Source organism: Cinclus cinclus, chromosome 6, assembly GCF_963662255.1.
Source record: "Cinclus cinclus chromosome 6, bCinCin1.1, whole genome shotgun sequence".
In the NCBI taxonomy this organism is placed as follows: domain Eukaryota; kingdom Metazoa; phylum Chordata; class Aves; order Passeriformes; family Cinclidae; genus Cinclus; species Cinclus cinclus.
Window position 1 is genome coordinate 46,728,027 of NC_085051.1, and position 23,254 is coordinate 46,751,280.

General features: G+C 40.2%; 1 protein-coding gene across 1 annotated transcript in view; it reads right to left on the reverse strand.

Annotated features, from left to right (window-relative positions):
- Nucleotides 1-6,623: 6,623 nt before the first annotated feature.
- The window catches only part of FBLN5 (fibulin 5), a 44,881-nt gene continuing 28,250 nt past the window's right edge, over nucleotides 6,624-23,254 (reverse strand). The window contains exons 5-11 of the mRNA XM_062494508.1: nucleotides 19,772-19,894; nucleotides 16,833-16,949; nucleotides 15,780-15,899; nucleotides 12,890-13,012; nucleotides 12,222-12,348; nucleotides 9,173-9,368; nucleotides 6,624-7,360 (exon numbers count right to left, since the gene is read on the reverse strand). Of these exons, the coding sequence (XP_062350492.1) occupies nucleotides 7,199-7,360; nucleotides 9,173-9,368; nucleotides 12,222-12,348; nucleotides 12,890-13,012; nucleotides 15,780-15,899; nucleotides 16,833-16,949; nucleotides 19,772-19,894 (968 nt within the window). The 3' untranslated portion in view covers nucleotides 6,624-7,198. The remainder of the gene's footprint in view (nucleotides 7,361-9,172; nucleotides 9,369-12,221; nucleotides 12,349-12,889; nucleotides 13,013-15,779; nucleotides 15,900-16,832; nucleotides 16,950-19,771; nucleotides 19,895-23,254) is intronic.

Consider the following 23,254-nt stretch of genomic DNA (forward strand, 5'->3'; position numbering starts at 1 on the left):
TGCCTGCCTCTTTTTTGGCTCGACCATCAAACAGCCATTGTGTCTGTGTCGTGATAAGGATCAACTGTGCTTAATCCTGCTGTGGGAGACAAGGATGTTAGAGGTCAAGGAGTGACTTCTTCCTTTTACAGATGTTGTCTGGGATGTTTTAATTTCAGAGCTATTTATAGGCTACATGGGCTACATCTTTCTTAGGGGATAAAATCCTTTTCAATATTTTTTTGTTTCTGGTTGAATATTTTTGTCCATGTTAATGACATAATAACCAAAGCACTGAAGGTTAACTAATCAGGAAGCTTTTTTTATTAACTTTCTGGTTCAATTGTAATTGTATCCCTCTGTAATTCTCTTGCATCCATGGGTATGACTACACTGCTGTGAACCAACTGCTGTCACTTTACACCATTGTTGCACCAAATCAGACTGGGGAATTCCAAGAGAGCACAACCCTGAGGAAAGGCAGACGGATACACTAAAGCTTCCTGCATGTAGTATATGTGTGGTAGGTAACAGCTCCGTCCTTTTAATTTTGGTAATCTTAAATTTTCCATTTATATGGATGTATAAATGCATTGAGAAATTTTATAGACATTATGATGTAAATCTCCACTTGATATGATTCACAAGTCAGTGAAATGATGTCTCTTTCATCTCTATGAGCTTTGTTTCTTCCTCATTGGCCTGGTGTGTAGGCTTGGGTTAGCAGGTGCCTCTGGTCACTGTAGGAACCCAGGGAACTCTGTCCAGCAGCTGCTGTTGTTTTGGAAGCAGTCAGTTTTTCTGTCCCCCTGCATCAGATGTCAGAGTACAAAGGAATATTTTAAAATTATGAATTATATTCCAGTATTCTTGGGGATACTGATTTTAATAACAAATCTATGTAATCTTGGCAGGCCTTCTTACTTTTTGTTTGCAATTGACATAATCTACAAAGCAAGTTTACTGACCAAAATGTTTCTGAAAAACAGGAATTTCTCATGAAGACTGGGGAACTCTAGTCCTGGATTTTTGAATTGTGTTTGCATTTTGTGTACACAGCCAAGAATCACCATGCTTTGAAGATTTTTGTTGAAAACTAACCTTTGTAGCTATGGTTTCACATGTTAGTTGGAGAACACGTACAGAAATTTGCTGATGAAGAATCTCCAGACTAAGGTCCCAGTCTGGACAAACACATGCATGAAACACTGCAGAATCTCAAGGAAGTCAACATCATCCCTCATAAGTTAAAGAGAGGAACAATTGTGATGAATGATGTGACTATGCAGAGGCTTGGGTGTAGCTTCATGTTTTAACAAAACAATCTAGTGCCTGGGCTGGCCTTTGAAGAGCAGGAGTGAGGAATCGTTCATGGAAACACATCAATGAATGTCTTGAATTACTAGAAGAAATTTTGAAATGTTAAAGGTTATCTCAGGAAATCTCAAAGAACCCAAAGATAGTGCCCACAAAGAGATGCTGCAATCATACTGTTGTTTATTTACAAGGAAGAAGCTTTCATCTCTACTCTAAAAATAATACATACCTGCTTACATTTATACACTGGCATTGAGATTTGAGACTTAAAATAACACTGGGCTACATCCAGATCTGAGGTGAGGTGTTTAGTGATCACTGACTTAGCATAGTGATGATCATATTGAACTCTCTCTGACCTAGGCTACGTACTCTGCAAATTGGAGAAACCTCATCCAAGGTTCATAAAACCTAAGGGTGTATTACATAAGCATGTCCTTATCAGACTTCTTAAAAAGCCTTGAGACTATCAAGCCAACACAATTACAGATGCCATTTACAGAGAAAACTGGGACATAGAAGAGCATCTTTCACCTTCAATACTGAGGAGTTGTGGGGTTTAAAAAAATCCTCTTCATGAAGCCAGACTCTACCAACAGGCAGGGCAATCCCTTCGGCCATTCACAGCTAACACTTCGCTGTAAGAGTGCTTAGAACCTGGTAGTGCCTGCATCTCCAGTGAAATGCATGAAAAGCTTGCACAGGTGGTGGATGCAGAAGAACATGATGGTGAAATAATGGATCTGCCCTGGATATGAGAAGAGCAGTTGAGGTCAGTCAGCCCCTAGAAAAGACAAATAGCCTACAACTGATCTCTAAAAAGCAAGTGTTAAGTAGTGCCAGAGAAGAAGGGGAGTTCACTCAGCATGTGCTTGCAGTGCATGACCATAATGAGATCATTTGTCCAGGACAAACCACAAAGGGAAAATGAGTGACCTCTGGGATATGGGAAAGGGAACTGAATATTTCAGGAGCTCTTGACTGCTGTAACGTTTCCTATAGATCCCTTCGTTACTCAGATACATTCCTCAATTCTTACATTGAGGTTACTGCATCATTATTTACTTCCTGGTGTAAAAGTTTTACCCAAACTCTCCCTCATGTGGCTTCACCAGTATTAGTTGAGTTGCCCAGAGGGATCAGTCTGCAAACCACTAGAGGAATCTCAGAAGTTTGAGCTAAGAATGGGAATAGGTGAGGTTTCCACAGCTGATGTGCACAGTTAAAATCTTCAGTTACACTCTGCACTGAAACAGGTGAGGAAAGGGGCAGATAGCAGTCAGCTCTCACTGACATCCCCACACAAATACCTCTGGACCATTACACTCTCTGTGGCACTGGCCCTTCAGTACATGTCACTTGCTGGGACAGGCTTTCTGCAGAATCTCCAAAACTCTAATTATGGCCATCATCCCCAGTTTTCATGCATGGCACATGCTTTTGGGTTGAGCTATTCAAAATTGGTTCAAAGACTTAAAACAACATCATGTAACAGGTGTAAATAATTTGTCTGGGCTTGTGTCAGATGAGGGAACAGAATTTGCTTGTGCCATGTTCTCTTACAGCTCTTTGACTTCCAAATGCAGAGCCAACTACCACTTCTGTAGCTTCTGTAAATTCTCTTGTATGCAGATATGTGTGCAGTGTTTTACATATACACAGGGAAGATTCCAAGGACCTTGTTATCTTTTCATTGAAAAGCATTCATCATGCAGATTAACATGGTTTTGTCCATCTGGGTTAGAGATTTATTTTGACAATAATGCCTGTCAGGAATGAATAACATTAGGGCATACTTTTATTTTTGTTAACATCTTTATGTTATGACATTTTCAATCTCTAATACAGCTACATGCTGTGGAAGATATTCAGTAGCATATTCTGTGAATAAGCCAGCCTGGAGAACTTGCATGACCACAAATTGTACTGATTGTATTGTTCTGCCAACTCTAGACAGAGAAAAATTATTATGCAAGTTCTGCTGATGCTGATAAGATGTCTAAGAGAGAATAAAAGTTGGCTCTTCTGAAGGCTAAGTAAAAAAAAAGGTAAATATGAATACAGGCTCCCTGCTGAAGAGAGCTTGTATGAATTACACTCAGTGATGGTGGGTGACCAGGTTCTCAAAATAAGTTATTTTTAGCAAAGTTACTGTAGTCAGAGAAAATCACCAGTTGAAAAGCAATTCTATGGGATCCAGGAAACTCTTGGGTGAAATAACATTTTGTTGTTTGTGTCAAAAAAGTAAATTCCCTAAAAATATCTCAAAGTCATATAAGCCAGATGTTAGGACCCATTCTACTCCCTGTGGCACCTAACCCAACCAGCATGAATCAATTTGTTAATTTATCAGAATATAAATATTCTTCTCCTTTCCAATCATTGTGATCTGTACCAAAGATTACTGTCATATCTGCTTTCTTTTACCTTTATTCCAGTTACTGCACTGGCAATAGGTGCTGTACAAACACATAGTGGAGGGTAGTTTTTCTGCTGAGGACCTATGTTCAAACAGATATGACAGCTGACAGGCAGGAGAGCCAAAGAGCTGTCCCTTCCCTGCTTGGCAAGGGAGCAGCTCTGCCAGCCTGAGCAAGCAGAGCTAGAGGGAAGCCACACACACCCAGACCAGGGTCTGTGCCCCCCGTTGGTGCTGGTCAGAGTACTGAACAATAACCATATGGCAAAACCCTTCATGTTAGTGGGTTAGAATAAAGAGCAGACCTGGAATTCTCTCTGCTTTTGGCCTCAAATTTCTGTCTGTCCTGGCCTCAAAGAAGAGCATGAATATATGCAGCAGTTGCGAGTTTACATTTTTAACTTTCATGCTGTAAAAAACCTGACATGCATAGTCCTCTTTTTATTTGGTGAGAATTGCTGTAATATTCCAGTCTGCAATGGTCTATTGAAAACAGACCCCTGACTAGGAAACGGAGAGTTTAGATGTTATAAACTGCTAGTAATTTATTATTTTGAGATTGGCATATATTTTGGCAAAGTTTAAGTTGGCTGGAGTGATAGTGAGTGATGAAAGATGTTATGGCGGTTGAGAAGTGGCTGAATTCCTTTGTTTCCAGACTTTCCACTTTTTTTTTTAAGGCGCAGAATGTTTATATAGAAAGTGTAATATTGTTTTATGAGTATTTGCTGGACCCTGCTATAACCAAGCACTCAAGCTTTACTCTTTTAACAAAGTGTCTTGTTATGGAATTCCTCTGGGTTTTGATGTTTCTAAATTAGGGTTAAATCAGGTTGGTATGTAGGGGCCATGGGAGCACAGGCCAGAAATAACAAACTGTCTGATGTCTAGCAGGGTGTGCTTCACTCCAGGAGGAGATGTGGTGGCAGGAAGAAAGGACTCCTCTATTGGGCATAAAGAAGGCATAACACAGGAGAACAAAAAGAGGGGAAGAGGGGATTTTAAGCACTGGGAAAGCTGTCAGCATTTTAAACGTTGGACATCTTTCAGTGCAAGACCCTGCCTGCCCCTCAGTTGCTCTTTGGTTCTTCAGAGCCTGCATGTTTCCCATGTATTATTTTCATCATCTGGAATAGGAGCACTTTTAGTCCCATGGTTATAAATTATCATTCTTTCTTCCTGATCATCTCTGTTTTTCCCTCCAAGACTGTGGTACTTGATGAGCCATGATACGCTCAGGAAACAAATTCTTGTTTCTGATATTTCTCTGCCCATTTCCTCTGCATTTATCTCCTCCAAGTCGACTGCTCATAAAACTTGTTGGCTTTCTGCCTTCAGCTTGGCTCACTAAACCCTGGAGTCAGTCTCCAGCCTTTTTGTTTTACAATAAAGGATAGAGCTCTGAGCCACAGCATCCTGGGATGTAGCAGCAGAGAGAAAACCTTTAAACCATTAAGAAACGGAAGCTACTAAACCCAGCGTTTCATTGCTGAGAGCATCAGGGCTTCCTTCAAGCTGAGTACAAGGAAAAAGAGCAGAGTCTCTACCAATTCACAAAGCTTACTAGGAACAAGAGTCAGTTTTCTGATTGTGCTGTGCAGTCTGTGTTGTAATAACTTTCCAAGTCTGTATTCTCTCATTTAATACTCCACTTTAATGAAGACCTCACATTGCTACTCTGCTCCTAGTTGCTCACATTATAATCTTTATAAACTCCTTCTCCCAAGTAGCACTGGGCATTTCCAGTTCTCAAAAGACAAAGCAAAGATTATCCTTCCTGTCTTAGCAATGCTAGAGAGCCAATAAGCCATTAAGGACAAAACAAAGCAAAAGAGCTTGTTTCAGACAAATTTAAGAACAAGGTATATAAACCCTCATCCCTATTAAAATAAAACACCAAAATGCCAGTGGCTTCAACACGCATTACACCTTCCAACTATACAATTTTTAATTTTTTTTTAACTATTCCACATATATATAGATTTAGCTTAGCACTGAGAAGCCTCAGCTGGAATACTTTTCACAGTTTTGGGCACTGCATTTCAAAAAAGATGTGAACCAACTGGAGAGAATCCAGATGAGAGCAACAGGAATGATCAAAGGTCCAGAAAATGTGATGTATGAGGAAAGACCAAAAGAATGGGGTTTGTTTAGACTAGAGAAGAACAGTCTGAGGGGAGACATGACAACAGTCTTCAGACACGTTAGGCTGCTGCATAGGGGAAGATAAACTGTTCTCAATTTCTACTGGAAGTAGGCTAAAAAGCAACAGATTACAATGGAGATCCAGATTAGACTTTAGAAGAAACTTTCTATTGGTTACAGCAGTTATACCTGAGAAGACAATGCCCATGGAAACTGTGGAATCCCATTGTTTGAGACTGGGATACTGGTATGGTCTGCTCTAGTTTGTGGCAGAAGCATGAATAAGACTGGTCCTAGTCCTTTTCAGCTACTTCCCCCCAAGTAAGAAGTGCAGGACAGAGATTGCAAGGGCAAAGAACATTTCATATTTTCTGAAGGAATTTGGATAGGTCTGACCTGAGTGGTCTTTGAATAGGAGATTGATTGCAGCCATAACTACAGAGTTAGTATTTTTACATTGTGGTCATTACAAATTGTTTGCAAATATTACACTCAGGAAAACGATGAAAAATAAGATTCTGATTCTTATCTGCTCTTAAGTCCCTACTTATGCCGGACACTATTCTGGCAGTGGAGGCCTGTGTCAAAGATCTTGAGTGTAAATAAGCATAAAATCTTAAATGTTGTAAAACACGCCATCCAGGGATAGATTTCTATGAACTCCATTATATAGAAAGATTTAATACAGAAAGGAACCCAAACATGTGACAGTTTGTCAGAAAGCAAAAGATTACATAGTACAACATGTTTTTTGGAATGAATTTACAAATAATTTCAACTATAAAATAGAATGAAAAACCAGGTGAAACTAAGACAAATGCAGGGTGAATTGAAACAAAGTGCCTGACTGATAATTCCAGAGATAATTTGGAATGCAAATTAGGACTTCTGAGGTCCCTTGTTTCAATAGGTGGGTTTTTTATTTCTGTTTCTGCTTGTCTGTTTTTCATTTATAATGAAAACATTTTTTTTAAAGGCAAGATTGCAAAAGCCAGCTTTTTCCTCAGTTTTTTTTGGTGCTTTCTGCTAAGCAGCCTTGGAGCTACAAAGGTTCACAGTCTTTCACATAGACTCATGCCCTAGAAGTGTTTACAGTGAGAAGAAGAGTCCTTAAAATACATGACCACATAGAGAATCATATGGGATCTTCAGATGTTTGCATCCTGGTCAGGACTGTGCATGAAGAGGCCTCCCTGCTCAGACAAGCATAGGTCACCGGGTTTGTGGAAATAGTGATTTGGTCTGGAGCTGCTATAGGTACTGGCTTTTGAGGAGAGAGCTCTGCACAGGAGGAACTGTCTCTTTTGGATGAATGCTTCCAGGGCACAAACTGGAGGTTTAGAAGGAGTACTGTGATACGAATATCCTCAGCCGGATGACAGAGCTTCCTCTGAAGTTGATGACAGTGTTAACAGTGATCATTTCCAAGTCCAACTCAATGGTGCGGGGCCCCTTCACGGGGCGGGTCATCACCAGAGTAGCACTGATTGGTCCTGTTTGCTGTGCATAAAACAAGAGAAAGAAAGTGAGATTGCCAAAACTAGTTCTTCAAAACTACAGTCTCACTAGAGTCTTCAAGCAGCAAAAAAAGGTGTTTTCTGTTTTATTGTTTGAAACCACTGCAACTGATGGGACAGAGTATCTTTACAGCATTTGGCTTCTTTTCAGCGTGAACTATCACCTCCTACGGTTTGTAAAGCCTTTGGGAGCTCTGCACATTGAAGTAGCTATTGAACACAGATACTTGATATTGCTCAAAAAAAAGAAAAAAAAATGAAAACATGGATTTAGGTTGTAAACAAGTAATTATACATTTTTGTTTGTTTGTTTGTGGTACTTTTTAGTTTGATGTAAAGAACAGTGTTACTGTGAAGCAGTGGACACCCAGAAGAGATTTTGTTAACAGAACCTGGAGAACAGGTGTTCCCATGTCAATGGGGTCTGGGTTTGTGGTACATTGTGTATGTCAATGGCACAAATGTTACCCTCCAAAGAGATCTTTGAATGTGAAATGGCACTTCAGAAAACCAGTCCTTTATTAAATGGAAGCAGATCTTTGTAGTATCTGACCAGAACAGTGGATTATGTGGATTTAAAAACCAAAGCTGCTGATGTTAAAACCAACTGTAGTTTGTTTTCTGTTGGGAACTTACATAGACATATTAGGTCCTGTTTTACCTGTCCGGTTTTACCTCAAAACTGGGTGTTTGTTACCTTTGATCAGAGAAGGCTGACATGGTCATGAGGAGGTGCTGGCATGTTGCCTGGTCCGTGCCAGGCTGGGTCCTGGTGCCTCAGCAAGGACACAGTGTCCCTGTCACCCGGCCATGCCCTTGCACTGCCCAGCGAATGACTGTGAGGTAAATCACTGGAACAGCAGGCTTGGGCAATGGGGGCACCTGCTAGATCAGCCCAAATGAGGGGACAAGGTCAGTGGGATCAGTAATGACTTTGCAACAGGAAAGCTCTTGTGCAATACAAATGATTGTAATGGGACCGCTTGTCAATTCAGGATTTTGAAACATTTTCCTTTTCTTACAGTAGGAACCTGAGGTTCCTGTGAGAAATGTGTCCTGGAATCTATCCCACTACTCATTTCTGTGAGGGATGGGAACCTTCAGTAGCCACAGAACTAAATCAACCTCCTGAATGTCCCTTGTGGATGTGCATCATTCTCTGCAGACACCCCTGTAATCTCTGCACATCAGCAGTCTGGCAAAGATTACTGGGGAACAAAGGGATCTTCTGAGGAAAACAAATTAAAAAACCCCAAGTAATGACATTTTCTCTAACAGTGTCTACATAAAATGTGTGTTCTCAGTGAAAAAAATCATAACAAATGAAAGCAAAGAACCCAGAAGCTCAACTGTTGGCATACAGGGGTGTGATTTTTGCTTTTTTTTTTTTTTGGTTTTCGCGTTTTTCAATTTCCAATGAAAAAGTTTAATATAACAGACAAGAAACATTGAGTCTTTTGGTGACAGTTGTTGATTGTTCATGAAATGAAAAACAGTTTAGCACAATAGTTTCTCTTGAGCTTGGGAGACCAAGCTATTCTTAGACATGGGTACAGCTCTGGGCTTTCCTCAACCTACTGTCTCAGAGGAGAAGCATGTTTGCTTTGGGTAGGTTACTCTCCTGAGAGATCCAGCAGTTTCTGCAGATCAGCACACTGTTCTGCATGTTTTTGTGTGAAAAAATGCTTCATACTGAAGGTTTAAGTGATAGTCATGAAAAGCTCAGTTGTGCTATCAGGACATTCAACTAATGAAAAGCTATTCTTTGTTTTCCCCCAGTGAGCACTAGACTTACCCGCATGTAGAATTCCCTGCCCTCGTTCCCTGATTTGATTTGGAAGATGTAATAGGCTCCAGGGTAGCGAGTTGTTGCTTGCATCTGAAAAATGTCTGAAGGCACAGACCTCCCAGACACCATATCCATCACTCTGTACAGGATGGTGAACGGCTGATCTCTGCACCCAGGGTTTTCAGCTGGACACATGCAGCGGCTGATTGCCAGAGATAGAATTGTCATTAGGGGTAACAAATTGCTGTAACATTTCATATTTTATATGCTAATATAGGTGCATAAATTAATAAACAAATAATGTTGTTGACCAGCTAAATGAATCAATGAAACCTTTAATGAATTTTCTCACTTTTAACATTCTCTGTGTTGCTATTCTGGCATATATCCTGCCTCCTTTTTCTTGTTTTCTCAGCCAAAATACCTTGGCATTCCCCTTAGATCACTCAAAAATATGAACTTTCTTTGAAGCAGCCCTACAAGTGTAGAATACTCGGTACTTGTTTGTTCTGATAGTAACTTAAACTGAACTGTACCCAAATTATTATTAGGTCATTTCACTGACAGTACTACATAAACAGTAGTGAATTTTGTTTCACCAGATTTTGTATACTACATGAAAACATGCACATCCTGGAACAAACCAAAGCTCTAACATCAAATGCAGAGCCTTAAGGAAGAAGAGTATAGCAAGCCAAGCATATGACACATCCATCAACAGCCTCCAATTGTTTGTGACTCAGGGACTCCTTGAAACAAAACTTTCTTCTTTGTATTTGTCAGCTATTAATGCATTTCTTATCCATCAGCTTTTCCAGCTTCCCACATGAATGTTTGGCATCCACAGCCTCCTAAGGCCAGGAGCTCCACAGTCCCCTTCATCTCTTTTTGTATGGCCTCTTTCTGACTTTATCTGATGCTTCCAGCTGCTCTGCTGAAAGGAGAGAAGCCCATCAATCCCTGCTCATCTTCCTCACCCATCTCAGGGCTTCATATTTGACCCTGTTCATGGCTGACATACTCTAACTTGGCTGTTCCTCACAAGGAAGTTAATCCATACTCTTCTTATGAATCTTTATCCACTCATATTTCTCTTGTCAAGAGGGGAAGGAACTGCAGTCTTAAAGATGTGTTACACAATAGCATGTGCTCCAAGGATATTCTCTGCCTATTAACACTTGAAATTCAGATTGTTTTTCTGATGTCTAGTGAGTACTGAAGATCATGGAACTAGAATTTCAGTTTACATGGATTGTGATAAAATTCGTGGCTCATATTTAATATGTGAATTTGGGATTTTCTTTTTACCTTAAATTAATCTACATTGAATTTCATCAGCTATTTTATTGCACAGTCATTGAGGCTTAATCTGCAATATTTTTCTACCCACTCTTTTATCTACTGTCTTCAGATACTGTTGGAGACTTTGCCCATCTCTCAGGCTTTTTTCTCAGGTTGCTTATGATGGACCAAGTAGGTCCAGCTCAGACCTCTGCAGAACTTTAGTGGGAAAGTTGACAATTCAATACTATCCTCTGTTAAATTTTTATCTTTTAGCCTATTACTCTTCTGTTCCAGGGACCTTTCTCTGTTACTTACAATATAATTTCCACAATAACTATGTGAGCGTCTTTTCAGAAGCCTTTGGAAATGCAAACAGACTGCATCAGTCCATGTGCCCTAGTCACATTGTGCTGATTTCTTCAGAGAAGTCTAAGAAAGTTGTAAGGCAGGATATCCCTTTAGAAAAGCCATACTGGGGATTTGACTGGGCAAGGGTCTTTTTGACTATATTTTCTCCACTATTGACATCAATTTCAGACAGTGCAGCTGGCATGTTTCCTATAAAGAGGTTCCTGGCATTATGATCACCCAATTCCTTCCACAGAAAACACAGGTGCAAGGAATTCACTTGGCTTTTATACTGACCACTTCTAGACGTATGTCACAAATTAAGTGCAGTTCTATCTAGACATGAGCCAAAGCCACCAAACACAAAGCTCAGAAATCAAGTTCTGGTGCAAGCTGCTCTGCAAGGACTTTGTAGTTGGGCTCTGGGGAATTTAGATACAGAGGATTCAGTTATTTCAAATTCCAGTTTTAGACGGTATCACCAAGGTAGGAAAACCCCAAACTAGATAACCACTATGTGTCCACTCTTCAGCTGCCCTAGCTCAGAAAGCAATGTAAATACATTAATAGATTCTAAAGTAAAAAGCTAATTATTAATCTCTTGCCTTTCTATAAAATATATTAAGCTACCAAGCAATTCCAGGTTACTGGGTTTAGTGCAAACACTGTGGATGAAATAATGTGGACTGCAGTATATTGAGGTATGTCTGGAACTATTTTGAGCCCTAGCAAATATATACAAAAACATAAAAGAAACAGGCTATTTTTAGAAATGTAGGTTTTAATGTTTGCTTGCTCAAATGATTCCCAGTCAAGACAGACAGTGTTAGCAGCCCCATCCACACACACCCACTTTCTGGGCAAGGTGAATCAGTCTCTGAACTACTCTGAACTTTTAACCTTTAATCAGTAAGAAAATATTTGGATCCTGCTCTAACTGTACTCTAATATTTTAAAGTAATTCCCAGGCATAAACTAGTTACCATTTGCACGAAATACTCCTACTAACAAATAGGCTGCATCTGAGCATATATGAAGTCAGTTAGTAATGTAAGTAAATATCTCCTATTACATCACAATCCTTGCTGCTTTCTCAACTAATTAATAGCTGTTTTTCCAGTCTACGTTCACATACATCTGAGTATGATATATCATATCATATCATATATCATATCACATCATATCATATCATATCATATCATATCATATCATATCATATCATATCATACCTGGTGACCTGGCAAGGAATTGCAATTTATTATTTTTATAAAGCTTAACAGTGGTAAAGGTAGCAATAGCATGTATGTATAGGTCTTTAGACAGACTTCATGGCTGTGGTGTAAAATTGCAGCTCATTTGGTTTACTTTTGATACAACTCTCACAGATAGAATTTGCTTTTGTAGCTGTAGGTATGTTACTCACTTCTCATTAATCTGCAGATAAGGCTCCTCGCATCGTACTGGGTCTAAACATTTATATTCTCCTGGGATATTGAAACATGTCTGCTGTGAAGTGCAGGTGAAGTTTCTTATTTCACATTCATTGATATCTAAAACACAAGGAGAGAGTGGCTAAAGCAGGGAAATATGTACAAGATACCAGTCATACAAACTAGTTTCCATCTTAAAGAATTGCCCCAAAATTCATAAAACTCTTGCACTGTGAGAGGTGGCCTTTTCATAACTGTCCCTTCTTTTAAGATCAGTTTTTACTCCATTCATTTCTGCTTATTAGAGTGCTCCCACATGCTAAATGCTAAATGCTAAAAAAAAAAAAAAAAAAGGAATTGGCTGCTCAAATTCTCTGACCTTAGACAATGGGAAAAGTAGAGATGTGCAGCAGAGGGGAGAGCATTTGAGGTATTTCTGGTGTAGCTGTTTCCTAGCCAGTAAAGTCTTAAAAGAACACACCAGTTCAACTCAGCAGGAATATTCACATGATGACATTCTTACCAGAATTGTATAATTGGCCCCTACGAGTACTTCACTGTGTAATGCCAAGACCAAACATCTCAATTCTTGCAAGCCTCTTTCTAGACACAGGATCCATTTTCTGGTCCCCAGGGGTTTTAATCAGTGCAGGAATTTTACCTTGGCAGCTTCTACTGTCGTCAAGCAAGTTATAGCCTGAAGGACAGGTGCAGTAGTAAGAACCAGGCCCGTTCACACATTCGTGCTGGCAGAGGAACTCTGAGAAGCTGCATTCGTCCATGTCTGCAGTGGTAAAACAAAGTTTAGTGTCTTTGGCTCTCTTGTCAAAAGAGCAGTCCTGCAGGCAGGTGGCCATCCAGACTACTTGCCCATTACTTCAGCTGGAAGCTGGCACTCTCCAGCTCCCTAGAGCTCTGCAGCAACCTGACAAAATGCTATACAATGAGTTCTTCATTAAACACTTGTTTCCTAAGGAAACCAAAGCTGCTGCTGAACACAATGTATGGCTTTTATTTATTTATTTTTCTTTTCTAATACCTGTCACCAGTTGGCCATGTTTTCATTTCTGTTTTACGTCAGAGATATACTCTGACAACAAAGCTGCAACTGTAATTTAAAAGGAAAGACATGGCAGTAGTTTTCTTATTTTTTTTCCTTTTCCCTGTTTTTTTTTGGAGGGCAAGCTTCACTTTTCCAGGGCCACACAGGTTCCAGCAGAACACCTGCAACCAGCCCTGTCTGTTTTATGTTTCTCAGCCTCTAGTCAGTTACTTCCAAGTCATTCCAGCAAGACTACAAGAGCACATCCCAGCCTGGGTCAGACACACTGGAAGGCCCAGCCCTCTCCCAGATACCCAGGAAGCTAGGCAGTCTGTCAAATATCTGACTGAAAGCAGAAACTGTGCTTTTTACCCCTTGCACTCATGAACTGACCAGTCATTGAGTTCTGCAGAACCGTGCTTGAGTGAGAAAGACGAACTTGAGAGCTGCACATGGAGGCATGGATGACTGAGGGGAAAACACATGCAAAGGCACACGGCCCAGGGAGGCTGCCACTAATCATTTCCTTATTTCTCTGTTCAGGGGAAGAAAGAAACAAAGGCCAGAGCCCCAGCCAGGAACTCCCAAGTTCTTATTCCCAGCTCTGACATGTTGACTCTCCCAGGCAAATCACTTTTACTCTTCAGACTGAATTTCCCTTTCTTCTAAATTGGGTTCAGTCCATTTATCCACTTCTGGTGTTTTGTGCAGATGGATTGGAAATTATTTGAAGTCCAAATATATCCAAGTGGCTTTAGGGCTGAAATCAGGTTATCAAAAGGGAGATGAAAGGAACTCTACACCTACATAGTCCTGCAATTGTGTGAGTTTCCCCCATGAGTTCACTGAAGTAAACATCTTCCCGAAAATACATGGACTGAGGGCTGACTCCATAAAGTGAGTGAGATATCAGACACCCTCTGGCATGCTGGCCAAAGACCTCCAGCATACTGGATATGTATAACTGGTGCTTGGCTGCTGTCAGGTGCTGAGGGACTTAGAGCCCCGAGAGTCCTACATTTCTGCTGTTAAGCCCACAGTGCTCATAATCACTCCTGCAATTCTGCTGACTATGCGCAGACAACAGGATGGTTGTCATTTCAGAGCACATCTGATGCACTTGGAAGACCTCTGTGATTAGAAAATAATGATACTGGGGAAGCCAGGTTGAAATCTCTGCCTCTCTCCTTGAATTGGGGTAAGAATGCCTCCCAGCTTCAAGGTAAGTTGGCTGCTAGGTCATGGACTAACCCTGCTCCTGTTGAAGTAAATCTGAATCCTGGGTGTTTGATAAGAGTGTCCTCCTAACCAGGCATTCCCTCTGCAAGCCTCAAATGTCTGGTGATTGCTGGGAAGTGGAAGAACCTCATTCAGAGAAACTTGACCTGCTTTGTCAAACATTTTTTTTGCACAAGATTGTCAGGAAAAGATTTTCTGCTCTGTATCTGGATGGTGGAAAGACCCTTTTGCTGGCTTAGCTCTCAGACATGGATGAAGCTCAAGAATCACCTTATTGGGCATTGCAATGGACTTATCTGGTTCAGACCCCCAGGCAGCTCAGGAAGTGAATACATAAAAAAAAATTCAGGAGTCTAACTCAGAAAAAGAAAACCCCTCAGAAAGCAGAACACTAAGTTAGGTATTGCAGTCTAAATGTTTAATTCTTAAGACCTTTTAGATATTTGTTTCTTCCCTTATAATATAGAGATTTGCAGGAAAAATATGTTGGGAAACACTAATCATTTACACTGCATCTCACATGTCTTTTCTCTCAGAAACAGCATGCTACATCTGTTTACTGTAAATTAAAACTCAAGTGTTTTCTAGTGCATTTTTCCTTCCAAGAAGTATTGGCTGAATTCTCTAATTTTATCAGGCTGATGGAACAATAAGCAAAGAAATAAGTTTTTCCTTCAATTAAAATAAAATAATAAAATAAAAAGAAAAACTGGAGAGGAAAAATTACAGTGACATAAGCACAATTTATTCTGCTGTGTGCTGAACAGGTTAGCAATATCTGTACGAAGAAATCATATACTGTTTCTAAAGTGAAGCCAGAGCCATACAGGAGAAGCTGGGGAAAATTTGAGGCAGAAATGAGCAGTCGTTAGGAGCAAGAGAAATACATACATTCAACAGGCAAATGGAAAAGTGCTTCATATAAAGTATTTCTTTCATCATGGAAGAATGTTCTAGGACTATCTCTACTTGCTCTAATAAAGCTTCCTGTTCAGCATTACAAAGTGCTTTCCTATGTTTTGCTGTTACCTTGGAGCTTTTGAATATTTAACTTATTTCTTTAAAACAATTTATGGCTCTCCTGCACTGATCTTTTCTGGATATTTGCTGAGTGCTTTAGCTGGAAAGAAGATCATATGAGTTGCAGCTATCCTGTTGCTACCATGGACCAAGGCAAACAACTTTTTAAAAAGTATGTACAAAACAATACCTTTGAAAAAGTAAACATACTAGTATTAAAAAAAACCAAAACAGTAAATAAGACAGTTACCACTGCAGTTAACTCCATCAGCTTCCAGTTCATAGCCAGGTTCACAGCGGCAGAGAAAAGAGCCGTAGGTGTTGACGCAGGTCTGAGTGCAAGGGTTTTCACTTGTACATTCATTCACATCTATGGGAAACAATGCCAAATTCATCACTGACTTCTCCCCAAACTCTGTTTTCATTTTTTTTTTTACTGCAGAGCATTTCAAAGAGATTAGCTATAGTCAGAATTATTTGTTCTGAAAAAGTATAACTAAGTTGGTGTTGTTTATTTGGATTCAGGTTGATGCCTGGGAATAGCATGTTGGAAACACAACATATGTGGAAGTGAAGCATTTTGGGAATATCTTCAATTAAAAGAAATAACATGTTAGATGGGGATAAAATTTTTATTACAAATGTTTTTGTCCTTATCCTGCAATTTGAAAACCATTGAACCAATGCTGGCATAACAGATCTGAGAAAAAATACAGCAAGGCTTTCCTGAGAAAAATAATACAATGACAAGAGGTCCTTATGGAAACCTCAGGCTAAGGCAAAAGCAGTATTTTTTTCCTTGTAGGACATTAACAACTTCTGGGCATCATTAGCACAGACATTCTCCCGCAGCATGTGGGAAGATGCTCCCTGCTTTACTAGGGAGACTCTGAAGAGGTTGTGTTGACTCTGAGGTAGCACATCACAGCAAAAGTTGGTCTAATGCTTAAGATTACAGTCTGGATCTTGAGAGACGCTGATTTACTGACCTGACAAAGGTTTCCTGTCTCAGCTGGGTCACATAACCTCAGATTTTAATAATACATTCAGTGCCTAAATTTGGTAATTCCACTGAATTGAGTGAATTGAAGTTTGGGCTTCTGTGCATATTCATCCTGATGCATTTGTCATGTTGCACCCAAACCCCTCCGAGGTACTGTGAAACTACAGAAATACCTGTCTGACAAACCCATCTTCAAAAGCCATGCTGGGAAGGTTACTTGTGCTCTAAAAACCAAGCAAGTTTTAATGGTGTGGCTGAGGGGGAACCAAAGGTTTCTGCTGTGGTTTACCATCCACATACCTTGGCACGATCTCCCATCGTCATTAAGGGTAAAGCCTGGGTTGCACGTGCAGGAGTAGGAGCCGGGCACGTTGGCACACAGCTGCTGGCAGTAGCCGTAGCGACATTCATCTATATCTGTGGGTGGAAGGATGGAAAGTAGAGTGGTCTGCATTTCCACATGAGATACAAAGCAGCCAGCACACTGAGCCAACAGTACTGATAACACAGAAATAACCCAGCACACTGCTGATGGACATAACAGCCAAACTTCCAGGCGTTCAGATGTGGAGTTACAGTTAAAATATACCTCTCCCCAGCAGAATGTGGTAATGTGGTTTTATCCACATCTGACATTTACAGTGTGTCTCATGAATTGATTGTCATTGCTGTAATCTTCAGTTTAAATCAGGCAGCCCAGTTTGTTCCTTTAAGCAGCTCCCCCAAAGGATACCTGGAAGCACAGGCTGCCAGCACAACCACAGCCAACCTTGCAGCAAAATTTTGGCAGAATCAAAATAGAAACCTTCTTTGCCTCCACATATACCAAAGCTGCTCATTGGAACAGCAGCGTTTGTTACTACAGGCTTCTTTTTTTAGTGAGGATATTCTTGACAGATTTTTTTCCAAATAGCCGCATTCTCTTTTTATATGATTTTTTAACTGACAAGTTACAGACTGTATGAACAGTTAATTTAATGCCAAAATAGCAGTTTGGGCTGAATTGCAGTATTAGCAATGCATGCAAGTGAGTGCTATGAGCACAAGAAAATGCTCTAAGATATAGAAGATGGTAAGTGCTAGAAGAGTTTTGCCTCAGAACTAAAAACTAAAATGAAACACCTGGAATAGCTGTCCTTTCAAAGCCTTAACATTTCCTTCAGCATCAACTGGCTTTTGATTTATAGATATTTTTAAAATGGCTACTTTAAAGCTTTGAAGCTAAATTTATGCAATAGAAAACCCAGTATATTATATGCAGTCAGCAAGATAAACTAAAGGCCAGGTCAGTGGTGGTGAACACACCAGCAGCAGGCTTCACCAAATCCTGCAAAAACAAAATGGGTCTGAAGTAAATTCATTCCTCATTGCACTGACCCAATGCATTATGTTAAGTACGTGCTTTGTCTTTTGCAGGACAGTTATCACAAGAGTGCTACATTTTGAGGATAAGAACTTCTACAGGGCTGCTTCTTTATGGGTGGGTCAAGGGGATACTGCTGCTCTGGCTCCTCTGTGTAAACTTTAAAGGATAATTGCAACAGCTAGAAGTGTAGATTTTGTAACAGTGATTTACTAGCAGTAATTGGGAATTGGTAATTCCACTGAATTCCACTGTACTACAAACAGCGCACCAAAAAAATCTGTTTCTAACCCCCAACTTGGCCCTCTGATTACAGTAAATATTCCATTACTGCTTTATGGCAGCAAAAATCACATCTCCAATGCCAGTATAAAGTATGGAAAACTGATACTTCTGAAACTGAAATTTCCCTTTGAAATTTAGGGGAAAATATAGCAACTCTAAACACAATTTGCTTTTCCTCTTTTGCATTGCCTTGCAATAATCCACCCCATGATTACTTAAATAGAGCAGAACTGGGATGTTATTCCCTATTTAAATAGCACAATCAGGTACTCAGATCAATTCATCAGTGCAGTCATTTCAGTTCTCTGCTTTAACCATCAAGCAGAAGAGTATTTTAGATCTATGTTCAAATCCAGAATGCTGCACACAACCCTTTCATTTGGCCTGTAACTGGGAGAAGTAAATGGGTAACAGAACAGGTGATGCAGAGCAGAATCTGCCTTCCTTTCCTCCCTCATCCCCTCCCTATCACATATGCCTGTACATTCCCCAGCACAAGCTGTTTTTTCCTAAGAGAAGTAGATTTATCATGGATTAAGGAGAAGAGGCCTTGGAGACTTCTTATCCCAGGAGAACTACAAGACAGTGGCTCCCTGAAGTGGCTCTGGCTGCAGAGACCTCAGCTTGGACAGGGCTCAGCCGGGTGCCTGCAAGGTGAATTACACAGCAAATGTTTGCAGCAGTCAGGAAAGCAGCTATGAGTGAGTCCTTCACCGCATTGGTACTTGGGAGGAGAAAGCTGGAAAGTAACTGGAGATGCTCCAGGGATGAATGGGCAGAGAAAGCCCATTCTCCTTCCAATGGAGGTGTGACAGGATGGTCCAGCTCCGAAGAGCTGGCACCAAACAGCCTGCACTGCAGGGAAAAATCCAACGTGCAAGTTTTCTTTAAAAAAGTTGTATGCTGATTCCTAGGTCCTCCTTGTGTACCTAAAATTAACTTCTACATCATCATCCCATGAGCATGTCAAGTGAGGGGAAAGGGCTGGAGGAGAAGAGAGATTAAAGTTTTGTTTTCCTGTGCTGTTTGTTGGGCGATGTTTTTTTTTCAGCAGGACAGAACTAAAAGGATGAACACTGATGCAAGGAAAAGAATAAAATTGAAATAAAACTGCATGGAAGATCATGAAATGGCACCCAGTTCAGAGGTAATTTTTTTCTCATCCCCAAACAAAATAATTGGTTGACTAAGGATTTACTGTCTGTCCCATTTCTTGGTACCAAATACAGATCCCTTCAGGTCCTTACTGTTACAGTAAGGAAAGCACAGGCCTGTTTGGGCAAAAATCTTTATGCACACATGCTTGCAATTGATCTTATCTGAAAGGGAGTCCTTCAGACTGGGCATATGAAGAGCCCAGTTATTACACTATTATGATGCTAGTCATATGGCATTTACATCTACAGTTTTGTCCCATGAGGGACTCTCTCTGCCAAACATCTCATTGGTACTTGCAGAGACAAAAGACAGTTTCCACATAGCTGAAGGTTTAACTGTGTGCTTGACAAAAGTTCTTAGTGAAATTATTTCAGGGAGTCACAGGTACATATTCACAGACACTCAGATACTATATATCACATAAGGATTTTACCTAAACACTGGCCCTCTAGCAGCCAGTAGCCTTCAGTGCAGGAACAGGTATAGCCCCCCTCAGTATTTATGCAGATCTGGGTGGGGTTACACTGGTGAGAATCTGAAGCGCATTCATCTATATCTGCAACACAGAAATACAGAAGGAAAATGTTAGAAATAGCAACAACAAAAGATCTTTCATACTGTTCAGTGTGTACACTGCTTCTGTGCACAGCATCAGAGTTTGGAGGAGTAGAGAGAATGATGACAGCCTGAAGGAAAATTCACAATAATAAATGTCTTAGGACAGTGAGAACTGAGGATGCACATCAAATCTCTCAGTTTTGCAGGTGACCCAGTGATTCAGTTTTTCTCTTCAAGGAAAGTCTCTCATCTCAAGCTTTTTGTTACTTCCACATTTGCTATGTCACTGAGCTGGGACTTCCATGCTACAGGGCAGTGTTCAGTCCTAGGGATAGGCTGCTGAAAAGGTTGTGCAACCCCACTCAAAAGTAAAAGATGAAGAGGAGTTTGAGAGATGTACAAACACAACTCAGAGACATTAAAAAATTACTTCCTACCCACACCAATGCAAGCCATCTCACTGCAATTTTTCTGACAGAAAGTTCAACCAAAAATCAACCTTTACCTGACCAAAAAATGTATACTTCCCTGGAATCAATTTCCTGACAATAATACTATTTTCTTTTAATTTCCCCGCCCCCATCTTTATTTAGTTTAATGTATTTGGGGTTTTATTACAAGCCCCTAGGGTGTTTTTGTTGTGGGCTTGGGTTTTTTCTTGTTTTGTTGGTTTTTTTTAGGGGGTCTGGTGTTTTTTTGTTTGTTTGTTTGTTTGTTTGTTTTTTGTTGTTTTTTTTTCAAAGGAGGTGAATAGCATTCCTACATTTATATAAGCCAGGACCCTGGAACCTAACTGATTAAAAATGCCTTTCAGAGTCAGAAGTTCATTTTGAATCACGCCTTGCTCAGTATCTTCCCTGATGTTTCAGGCATCAGGTTTGCCTCTAGATGTCAGAAATGGAAATGCCAAAAGATAAATTGTGTCATTTTTCCACCCAACCCAAATTCCTATGTTTTATTTATTGATACCTAAACTATTTTTTATTCCAGCATACTGTGCACTGGCATTTGCTGAAACACTATGTCATCCTAGCAATGCTACTCCCTTGATCCTCCCCTGATTCTTATTAACCCAGACTTTGTTAGGTCATGACTTAAAGTATCTCACCAATGCCCTGGGCTGGAGCAGGCAGCAGAGGGCAGGAATTACATCTCTGTATCTGCCCCAAGGCAGCAAGCACAGCCAGTCAGCTGTACAATAGTCGCAGTCATGAAATAACTGATCCAGTCTACCACAGCAGTATATCTAAAATGTTCAGATATATAAATAAATACATACATATTATACATATGGAGAGAGTCTAGAGTTCTTAGCTTGCCAACATCTGTGTCGGAACAATTTATGGTGAGTCAAAGCTGGTAAGATAACAAGAGGGGCACAATTAGAGGTAATTAACTCTGCCAGAAACCGGTTCCCATGTATTTATTGGCCAGATGAAGGTTGGCAAAATGGTGGGGGAAGTGGGAAAAGGGTAAGATAACAAGTCTAGACTATATAGGTCCATAAGTATGTTATTCAGTTCAGCTATTGCTTCTGCGATTGGGCTAAAAAATCTGGATCCCCCTTCATAACATATCACACACAATTGGTAGTATCTAGACAGTGATTTTATCTAACCATAAATTTAATAACAATGACATTAATGTTTGCTAAATGGAAAAGCTTTCTTTTTGTCATGCCTGCTTATTGTTTTAGGAGTGGTATCTTGGGATCTGGCCAATTCTATTTTTTTTCAGCCTGCACTAAGCTTAAAAAGGATATTTTCATTTTCCATGTTCCCTGCTTCCAGTAATATTAATAAGTGAAGTGAAGTGAAAACAAAATGAGGGCCATGGTCTCACCACATATGGTACCAAGACTGTTTGAAGATGACAGATCCTCCATTCTTCTGTGGTGCATTTTTCTTGCAGGGGTACAATGTCTTTCACTTAAAGCAACGGGTGGCTGTGGGATTGGTTTTGTTCCCAAATCATCCTTGTAGCAGTTGTTAGAGCTCCACTCCAGAGAAGTAAGATGTTGATCCTAATCCATTTGCTTTATAACAAGCAGATTTGCTTACTCTCAGTCTTCACCTTTTGTGGTAATAACTGGAAATGTATTTCCACTTGAATGCAACATTTTTTACAATGGAGGCCTCCTGTGGAGTTTCTTCCAGAAAAACTGATGATCCTGAAGTTGTCTATGCAGAACACCTTGACTCCTCACATTTTGCACTGAATAGTACCTTGGTGACTTCACTAAAGATTTATGCAACTGACAGGTATAAACAGCTTTACTGGTAGCAGCAAATCCTTTTGGTTGGGCCTGAGTGGGCACATTCAGTTCTGTATTTCATGTCTGGCATTCTCTAAGATTGCCCTTTACCATGAGGTGCCATTAAACTCTGACTGACCCAGCCAATACAATGCAATAAAGTATTTTTGGTAAGCAGCCTTCACAGTTGAAACAGGTAGTATAATCCCAGGCTGTCTGCCCTGGATTATCTACTTTATATGGGCTTACTAAGTGAGAGCAGATATTTGCACACTGAAAAAACTACTGGTGCAACAATTGGCCAGACATTAGGTATCCTCTTGAAGGATATCAGACCTGGGAAACATTGGGTGTCCTGTCCAGCCCATCTACTGCATACAGTATGTGCAGATGCGGTTGGTAAAGTCAAAACTAGACATTTGGCAGGGAAATAAAAAAAAAAAAAAACAAAACTCCAAAGAATCCCAGATTATTTCCACTGAGGAGAAAACTAGCCATAGATCTTCAAGGGAGTGCCTATAATGGATAGACATAAAAGTTATATCAAAACACTTCCATGGCATTTTTGTTTGAATGTAAAATTGCAAGAGGTTGCAAGTGGAAGAAGACAATCCATCAATAAGGCGTGGATAAGTATTTTGTGTGGTTGCACAGTTTATTTCTGTCCCATTCAAGCATAAATCTTAGGTATCTTCATGCTCTGGGATTTCAAAGACCATTTGTATTATCTCTGCCTCTGTGGTGGATCATGCACAACACTCGAGCAAAACTGTGATGCGAATGTGAATATAGATTTTCAATAGTTTCGTAGGTTCAGAACAGATAAGGCAAATTCAGAGAACAAAAAACTGAAAGGCCCATTCAATGCAAGGATAGCACATGGCTAAGAAGTCCCTGAGGTACATTTTTCTGGTGTTTGGAAGAGTAGGCCTGACACAGCACAACTTGTGTCACAGTCTTCACCATGGACAGAAGTACTGCAATGAGTTGTCATGTGCGGCCCAAAGTAAAGTCTAATCAGCTGGAGAGCAGAAGAGTTATTAAAGGGGAGCTAGCAAGAAACCCTAGAAACCCCAATGCCCATTCAAGATGTTAACAAATTGT